This window comes from Alexandromys fortis, unplaced genomic scaffold, assembly GCF_014885135.2.
Source record: "Alexandromys fortis isolate MF-2015 unplaced genomic scaffold, M_Fortis_MF-2015_v1.1 scaffold_18, whole genome shotgun sequence".
NCBI lineage: Eukaryota > Metazoa > Chordata > Mammalia > Rodentia > Cricetidae > Alexandromys > Alexandromys fortis.
Window position 1 is genome coordinate 18214893 of NW_026067897.1, and position 9362 is coordinate 18224254.

The 9362-nt window shown below is 42.3% G+C and overlaps 1 protein-coding gene across 1 annotated transcript in view; it reads right to left on the reverse strand.

The window, feature by feature from the left end:
* The window catches only part of Fktn (fukutin), a 37918-nt gene extending 28813 nt beyond the window's left edge, over positions 1-9105 (reverse strand). The window contains exons 1-2 of the mRNA XM_050164876.1: positions 9005-9105; positions 6977-7186 (exon numbers count right to left, since the gene is read on the reverse strand). Coding sequence (XP_050020833.1) covers positions 6977-7081 — 105 coding nt within the window. The 5' untranslated portion in view covers positions 7082-7186; positions 9005-9105. The remainder of the gene's footprint in view (positions 1-6976; positions 7187-9004) is intronic.
* Between the last annotated feature and the right edge of the window lie 257 nt (positions 9106-9362).

Consider the following 9362-nt stretch of genomic DNA (forward strand, 5'->3'; position numbering starts at 1 on the left):
AAAAATAAATAAATTCTACCCTTTTACAGTGTATAGTTAACTGTGTTGGAACAGTCTAAAATTGGAGTCATTCGAGGGGAATTCTGAGTGTTTCTGAGAAGACCCCAAGAAAGCAAGAGTCTTACAACCTTGTTTTTTCAAAACACAGAATTATTCTTGGCATGTGTTCTCGTGCGCCTCCCAGGTGCAGCAGAGAGGAGTGCATTTGCTCCGGAAGTCATCACTCATGTACCTCGATGGGAAAACATGCTTTCGCCATGCATGCTTGTCCCTGTAACTGTACTCGTAACTCAGGTGATTGTATAATTTACACACTCACAGTATAAGTTGTCTGATGCTCTGAATAAAGGTGGCTACTGAATGAGACTTTAGTCCACCTCATTTTCAGCCCTGCTCTCCCATTCAGCCTCTAACTAGAGCAGTAAACATATAGTTAGTTACAGTAGTGTTACTATCACCTCCACCTAGAACACTCCACCATGTCAAAACTACACCCCCAATCTCCTCCCTCTGTGCCACCATTTTGAGCAACACTCTCATAAACACCATGTTTTGTCACGCATGCCCTCCTACACACTCATAATTTGCCTCTATTTTACTTGCTTTGCCAAAACCAAAACCAAACAAACAAATCCCACAAAACAAAACAAAACCCACCAAACAGTTCACACTCACAGCTGGGCACAGAGGAACATACTTATAATCCTAGCATTTGGGAGGCTGAGGCCAGAAGATGATTAGTGGGTTCTAGGCCAACCTGGACCACAAAGTGCGACTCTTAATCTGAAAACAAAGCCCAACAAGCAGGAGGAACCCAAGTCCTCACTTGTCTGTGAAAGCAGGTACACAGCTAACTGCGACTGCTCACCGGGGGTGTCCCAGCCGGTTCTCAAGGAATGCTGGGTAGGCCCTTCATTCTGCTGAGCAATGCTACACTCATTCCCTTGACCATTAATCCTCTCACTCTCTTAGGTGACCTTTTCTGCTCCTTTCTCTTTTTAACACATTTTCTGTATCCCATCTGTCAACATACAGCATTGCTTTTTCTTTCCTGAAAAAATAAGAGAAATCAGAGAACTTTCAAGCCTTCCCAATGACTTTACTACCTAGTGAAATTAGATTCATACACTCTGACGTCCTTCTTCTCCTAAGAGATGAACTGCTACATTCCTTTACAGACGCTTCTCTACTTTCTAAATCGCATGCCCTTTGCTTGGTCAAAGACACCGCTCTGTTGGACCATTCCTATTAGTATACAAACACAAAATTATTTTTTCCATTAAAAATAATTAAAACAAGAAACAAAAACCTCTTGACAGCTCTTTTACCCAAACAATTTCTTCTTCTCCTTTATGCAAAACTCCCAATGTTGGTCTCAATGACTTTAATTTTTTTTCCTATCAATCACTTGAGCTCAAACCCACTCTGCCAAACGCTCACAGCTACCACTGACCTCCACAATGCTAACTCCAATGGCTGTTAGCTCTTATCTCATTTCATCACAAGACGTGGTAACGTCCGCCTCACTGCAAGCCCTCATTTCCTAGACTCTCGGGAGTCTATACTTCGGTCTCCTGCCATGTCTCTCTGGCTCTTCCTTCTCAGCCTCACTAGTGAAGGCTGAAATGAGCTTAAGGGGCCAAAGCAGATCTCAAGACACTTATTTGGCGTCTCATTGAGTCTTGTAGCCTTTGGCCTTTGTGTGTGTGTGTGTGTATGTGTGTGTGTGTGTGTGTGTTTTAAGACAAAGTTATGTAGTTCTGATTGTTCTGGAATTTAGAGATCTACCTGCCTCTGCCTCCTGAGTGCTGAGTTCTGAGATTAATGGTGTCAGCCACTACTGCCTGGCAAGAGTTGTGGCTTTTTATTAAGATTTACTTACTATATGTTTATAAGTGTTTTACCCATACAAATGTGTCACATGTGTGAAGTGCCTGCAGAAGCAGAAGAGAGCACTACATTTCCTGGAACTGGAGTTACTTGGGTGCTGGGAACCAAACCTGGGTCCTCTTGAAGAACAGCAAATGCTCTTAACTATTAAGCTATGTCTCCAGTTCATATCTTTCTCTCTTTTTGAATATTTATTTCCTTATTTTAGAGAGGGTGCATGTACCATGCTGTGCATTTGGAGGTCTGAGGTCAACTTGTAGGAGTTTGTTCCTTCCTTCCACCTCCTCCAGTCTTATGACTTGATATACCATCCATGTGCTAGTGACTCTAAACCGCAGTACTCCGTTAAGTGCACACTTTATCTATCCAGTTGTCTGTTCTTCCTGGGTATCAAATAGGCACCTTAAGCTGGCGTGTGTATCAAATAGGCACCTTCCACTCATCCTGTTTCAGATTTGCGCTTTCCAGTTCTTCTCATCTCAATAAACTGCGATTTCACACTTCTATTGCCTAAGTCAAAACACAGTAACTTTCGCCTCTCTTCTGCCTTTCAGACCCTGCATCCAATGATCAACAAACCCTTATAGCTCTGCTTTCCATTTCTTACTCACTCCCCTGTCTACGCCATGGCCACCTCTTGTGTAAATGACAATAACCTTTTAGCTAGTTTTTTCTTCCAGTCTGTGCTCCTATAATCTATCTTAAAGAGCAGATAGATTAGTCACAGTTGAGCCATGTAAGCAGCTCAAAGCCTTCCTATGGTTCACAATCTTACCTACTAAGAGCCGAAGTTCTTATAATGGTCTAGAAGACTCTCACCAGCACAGAACTCTTCCTCTTATCTCTCACGCCTCTTCAGACACATCAATATCCAAATTAATCTATCAAGGTTTTTGTACTAAATTTCCTTTGGTTTCTACACAGGACTCTCCTCCTATAGACATGGACATAATTCACTCTGCTGGAATAAACTTTCATTTATAATGACCTTCTACACTATTCATGTCCATCTGGAAAACTCCTATTCAGCCCGTAAGACCAACTTAAAATATTATGCCTCCATAAAATATCCAGTAATCCAGGACCCCCAAGTATGTTATTCTTCATTTCTTTTATCCCTGAAAACTTAGCTTGAAAAGTCAACGATAAGAACACTGGGGATCTAGTTTTTTTCAGGCTTAAAGATCACACCATTTTAATGGCGTCTCGAAAGAAAAGGATGCAAAGGCACAGTCTGCAAATGTCACAAACACATGCAGTCTTGCAAATATCCCCATGGACCTATAAAGCAAAGAGTCCTAGAGTTTAAATTTCATTATCTGAATAGTTACTCTACCTATGGAAACAGCTGCTGGCACCCAGTGGCTACAGTTGAAAATGAATAAGAACATAGCCACTGCCAGCCAATAACTGGAGAAATAGAGAATCAAGAAAATAAGTAACCTGACCTCTTTTTCTTCCTAGTCTCCAATCTCCAGCTGATGCTTCCCATTGGTTGAACCCAACTGGAACCCAAAAGGCAAGGGAGCTCAGCTAATGCAGTCCAGAGGTCAGCCTCCCAAGGCTTAGAGTATGGTGGAGAGAGATCTGGAGAGGCAAACAGAGAAGATCCTGCATACTATGCTATAGGCATGCTATGCAAATAATTTGATCAGAATTCTAATTACAAAAAAAATGTGTGTACAGTACCTAAGCATTACAGAGTCTAAACAGGAGGGGACAGAAGAATTCTTTAGTTAAGCATTCAGAATGAAGCCTGAAGAAATAAATATTAAATTATTTATCTATTTCCTTACATGTTTCTTTTTTTTTTTTCGAGACAGGGTTTCTCTGTGGTTTTGGAGCCTGTCCTGGAACTAGCTCTTGTAGACCAGGCTGGTCTCGAACTCACAGAGATCCGCCTGCCTCTGCCTCCCGAGTGCTGGGATTAAAGGCGTGCGCCACCACCGCCCGGCCCTTACTGTTTCTTAATCTTTAATTCCAAAGCTCCCCATATTGTGAGATACTAGAAAGTCAGGACTGAACTTCATTGATCCTTCTGTTTTATACCCTATTACTATGCTTGGCTTAAATAATTTTCAACAAAATAAGTCAAGGGGTTAAAAAAAACCCAAAGATATTTCAAACTATTTTCTATTGGATAGTTGTATTGAAAACTTGGGAGGCATAAATATATGGACATATCCTAAAAAGGACTGGTAGAAAAATAACTGGTGGCTATTGAACTCCACTGACTCAATCATAATATGTCATTAAAGAACAGGCATTCCAAAAATGGAACGCCAAGATTTAAAGAAAAACCTTATTATTTCTCAAGCATAGTATTCAATAATCAAAGCTCTTACAGGAACCCAAGATCCAAATTCTTAATTTGTATGACTATTTAACATGGCAATAGAGTCAAATTTGTTTAAAAAAAAAAAGTAAGGTCTTCACTATCAGCTTTTTCTCCAGTTGTTTATAAACCTGTGCACCTGAGGCTGAGAGACCTCACTGTGGTGAGTCCCCAACTGAGCGCTGCACTCACTATTCTGCTCTGTCACTCCTCAGTTCTCCATGGACTGTACTCCTCGGGGTTAAAAGTCAGCAAGGGGAAGAAAGCTATGTGTACTAATAGCTCATCTGGTTTGAAAAAATAGTCTACAGCCTAGGAATATATGAAAGAATGAAAAATCATCCTTTAAGTGTAATAAAAGAAATTTACTTTTTTTTACCCTGAATAATGGAAAAATGGAGGGGTGGGAGAATAAGGGGGTGACATTTATTAAAATTTGCCATATTACACCAGACTGTCAAAAAATACTTTTCCTCCAGGAATAACTACATGCTTTCCTTCAGAGCAAAACAAAGCAAGCCAAAAGTCAAAGACCAAGTGAAAAATCTTTACACAGTTTTATCAAGCAACCAACTTAACACTATTCCAGAAGCCTTTGCTATGTATGTCCTACATGCCTAAGGCTAATTCCCATCTCTAGTGACGGCAGGGAAATCGCTCACTGTGAATAATCACCACCATTCTTCTCTGCTATCTCTCCCTTTAACAGAAAGCAAATTACTGAACATACAAGAAGCTAGCGCGGAATAAGAGCCTGTGCGCGGCCTTCTAGGTAATGAGAACAGTCAATTGCTGAAGGCACTGGTGTGGCTCGTCTGGCTAGAAAGCACCAGAGAAAGCTTGCTCCAGTTACTGTTCTGTCTTTACTTAGCTATCAACCCCACTGTCTTCAATGTCCTCAGCATTCTGAAAGCCATTTCATCTCATGCCTGCCAATGTAAACAGAGTCTATTTAGACAGAGTTACTTCTACATCAGAGACGCTCAAGTAAAGACACAAGTTTTAGGTCCTGAACATGTTAATCATGAGCAAGAAACACTCACTCTAGATCCCAGTTAAACAGTGAGAGATAGACACACAAGGACTCTATAGTAACTTACTTAAACTTTATTTTTATTTGTTTATTTGTTTGTCTATTAAGAAGTAGGAGGCGGGCCATGTCACATGTGCGGAGGTCAGAGGACAACTTTCAGGAGTTGGTTCTCTTTCTACGATGTGGGTTCCAGGAACTGAACTCAGACTGTCCGGCTTGCAGGCAAGTGACCTCACCACTGAGCCATCTCTCGAGCCTCTCAACTTTATTTCTAAAGTGGTAATGTAAGCCTTCAGTGGGAAACACAAGCTACTAGAAGCTATCATCTTTGAGCACAGACACGTAGAAAACACTGAGATGGAATTGATGCATCACATCAACTAGACTACTGAGCTCAGCTGGCGGTGCTGCTAAGAGTTCCAGTCAAAGAAATCAAAGCCCAAAGAAGTGGCATGCTGAAAGCCAGATGACTGAACTAATGCTTGAACGCTGAAGCCATTCTCAAAGATTACTACCACTGCCGGGCGGGGGTGGTACATGACCTTAATCCCAGCACTCAGCACGCACAGGGAGGGGAGCTCTGTGAGTTCGAGGCCAGCTTGAGGTACAGAGCTAGTTCCAGGACAGCCAGGGCTACACAGAAAAGCCCCCTCACACATACAAACACGCACGCACACACACACACACACACACACACACACACGAATCACTATTACTGCTACAACTATCAAATTGAGAGTAAGACCTTTGCCCTTCTAATATACCATGTCTTAACAAGTAATCATAAATACAACTCAGACAAGCACATTTAGTTAAAACCACATTAACCTGTTATTAACGAGAAGAAAATAATCCCTAGAGACATGACATATCCTTTGTGGTGTGAACTGTAAGCAAATTATGAATGGATCCCAACTTACAATAGGTGGCTCACAATGTTCTGAGTTTACAATGATGTGAAAGTATTATACCCTGAATAGGAATGATACATTAAGTTTTGAATTTTTATCTTTTCCTGAGCAAGCGACAGGCCATTCAACACTCACGGTGCTGTGGAGCTACCAGCCACACGATGATGAAGGTTGATTTCATTTGTAGATCACAGAAAACATAAACACACCTAATTAAGTATCTAGGGCCAGAAGACATCTACAGTAAAGTCAGTAAAGCTAGAACATAAGCAGAAGTAGGCCTTCTTTACTCTAAGACAATGGCCGACCTAGTCCTCTCCGCTGAGAGCCTGGAAAGCTGTGTAGTCATCCCAGCACGGTGCTACAGGCATTTACTACTCCTGGACTCCAAATCAGTATCTCTATACCTTCAGTCCCATAAACAGCAGCAGAGGTAAGCTATACCACAACTCTTCTGTAGATTCAGAATCAAAGTACACACTATAAGATAAAATCATTTTGATAGGTTGTCAAAATTACCTATCAGTGACTTAATTTAAGTGATATTATTTTGTGGAATAGTAAGTTTTATTTATCAGAAAATGTGAGTAGATTAAATATTATTTAAACATCACTTTTGATTTAATTGCATAATTACAAAAACATTTAATTGTAATTTTGAACTGTCTGCTACATCCTAAAAAGTTGAGAACCCCTGTGAGAAATGTTCCCATAGAAGTTAAACATTATTAATTGGGTGTACTGTGATTTACATGTTAAGAAAGCACACAACCACAATGACATCTAATAAGAAAAACACAGAATTACCTTGGCTGACAGATAGTGCTTGTAGTAATAGAGCTGAAATAGCAGAAACGCAGAACTTGTCAGTGTTAGGAGGGCCAAGATCACGTTCTTATTGATTCTACTCATTGGTCTGTGGTCTTCTCGCAAATGTCTTTAACAGTAACCCAGCTGTTATCATCTTCTTCATGAAACAGGAAGATAATCTTATATTCTGTGAACAAAGAGGTACTTCTGAAAAGGAAAAAAAAAAAGTCAATTTGGCAAAAAAAAAAAGAAGAAAAAATTAAAGTTAGTTTCAATAATCATTGACAGCACACACACACAAGTTATTTAGGCAAGCATGGCTGTACATGGCTATCATTTGGTATGCTGAGGCAGGGGAGTATCAAGTACAAGGCCAGCCTGGGCTACACAGTGAGTCCTAGAACAGCTTGAGCGACCTAGAAAGACCCTTTCTCAAACAGACAAACAAACAACAAAAGCAAAACTGGAAGAGAAAAGGCTTCTGCAGTTCTACAGAACACTTTGGCCAAGAGGAATGCAGGGGAAGGGGAGGGGCTTCTACAATGTTTCTGAGTCAACAGACAAGGCCAGGGACCTTTGGATTTCAGAATGTGTTTCAGACAAGACTTCTGACCGTAATGAGAACTACTTCTGGGGGATAAGTGAGAAAGAAGTTTTTAGTCAAGAAGCACAGTATCTGTTTGTTTTGTGAGGGTGTGTACGTGTGTGTACACATGTGTGCCCACGCGTGCGCATGCATGCATATGCATGTGTAATATAGGAATAAATGATCTTGGTATTGGCAAGGTAGCGAACACCTTAGTAAACATTTTAGTCTTTCATCCTGGGTATCAATCACCTCCAACTATTTCTTCAGAATAAGAAATTTAGTATGTACTTCCTAACTCCTCTCCAATATATGATCTTGGTTAAATATTTTTAAATGTCCTCTAGTGTTTAGCTTTATGTCTCCAAGAATACTAATACCTCTTTCACTTAATAACATAAGTTTTCTGACTTAGGTTTTCTGGTTGTAACGAGAAACTGGCAAACTATGCCACCTTCTGTCTTCTTTCCTTTCCCTAGTTATTTCTACTTGGTTATTTTATTCTGTCCAATAACTATGTTCTTTTACTCTTATTTGTACAGTGTCCCACAATGACCTTATAAACCCACTGCCCACTCTATAAAAAAGAACCTAACAGTGCTGCTAACTTTCACTGTTTGCACTGTTTAAACACAGGTGTCGGGAAAGTTTGGCTGTGAGGTCACACTTTACTTCCCCTGAGAAGTTACTGGGTTTATAGCTATACCCTGCAATGCTAAATTTTCTCTTGGTTGACATTCAATTCCACAGCACCAGCTACTGGGAATACAATTTGTTTTAATGGATCACCATGGAAGCACACATATTCCCTACCTTGTTGACCTAGACTATATAGTGATAGCGATTACTATATATTCATTTTTCCTTGAATTTTGCATAGTCTCTCAACTTATAAAGATTTCTTTGTAGAAAACTTTTTGATGTCGTTTGAATAATGTGTGCTGGGCCCTGCACACAGAACTCAAGTCCTTCACGCAGCATCCAACTCCTTCCGAGCTGGCCCCTCCCTGGCTAGTAGCCCTGCCGTGGTCGCCTTCCCCGTGGTTCACGCCTCCAGCCACTCCCTCAGGTGTACAGAGCAGCAGGCTGCAGCAGTTCCTCCCCTACCGAGGCATCGTGCGGTGCCCGGGTCCTCACATCCGATCCTTGTCCCCGCATCCTCCGCTCTCACCACCCAGATCAAACCACACCGCCCCGACCCGACTTCACGAGCGTCTCCATCAACCTCCAAACTCGAAGCCGGGTCAGGACGACCAGCGAACAGCATCGGCATGCAGGGAAGATCTGCAACCGGGCAGCACGCCGGCGGACCGACCTCGGCCTCCTCCCCACCGCCGTACGGTGGCACCGCAAGGGTGGCTGGTACCTGGCGATCCGCGACAGGTGCCTGAGGACGCCCGCCCTGGACCAGCGACCCAGCCCGGGTGCCTTCATCTTACCTCACTCTACAGCAGCGGCGGCGACCTTGCTTTACGGCAGTCACAGCCGTCGCAAAGGGGTCGTCAGGCGCGCAGTCGCACACGCTGGCCCGGGACCGTCCGTGTGTTCTGCCACTTCGCTGTCTCAAGTCCTTGGAACTCTGCTGTTTGCTTGGCCTTTAAAAAGCCGCAAGCAGCCTTCCCTTCAGCAGTGAACCGAGGCTGCTTCAGAATGTAGGAGAAACTCCGGCGAACAAAGCAGAACTGTCTACTCTGGTGTGCTGGGCCATCAGACAGTACAGAAAGCTGGTTACGTGCAAACTTCGGGAGGATAATGATTTCTTCCCTTCGTTCTCACCCCACCCCCACCCTTCTGTAA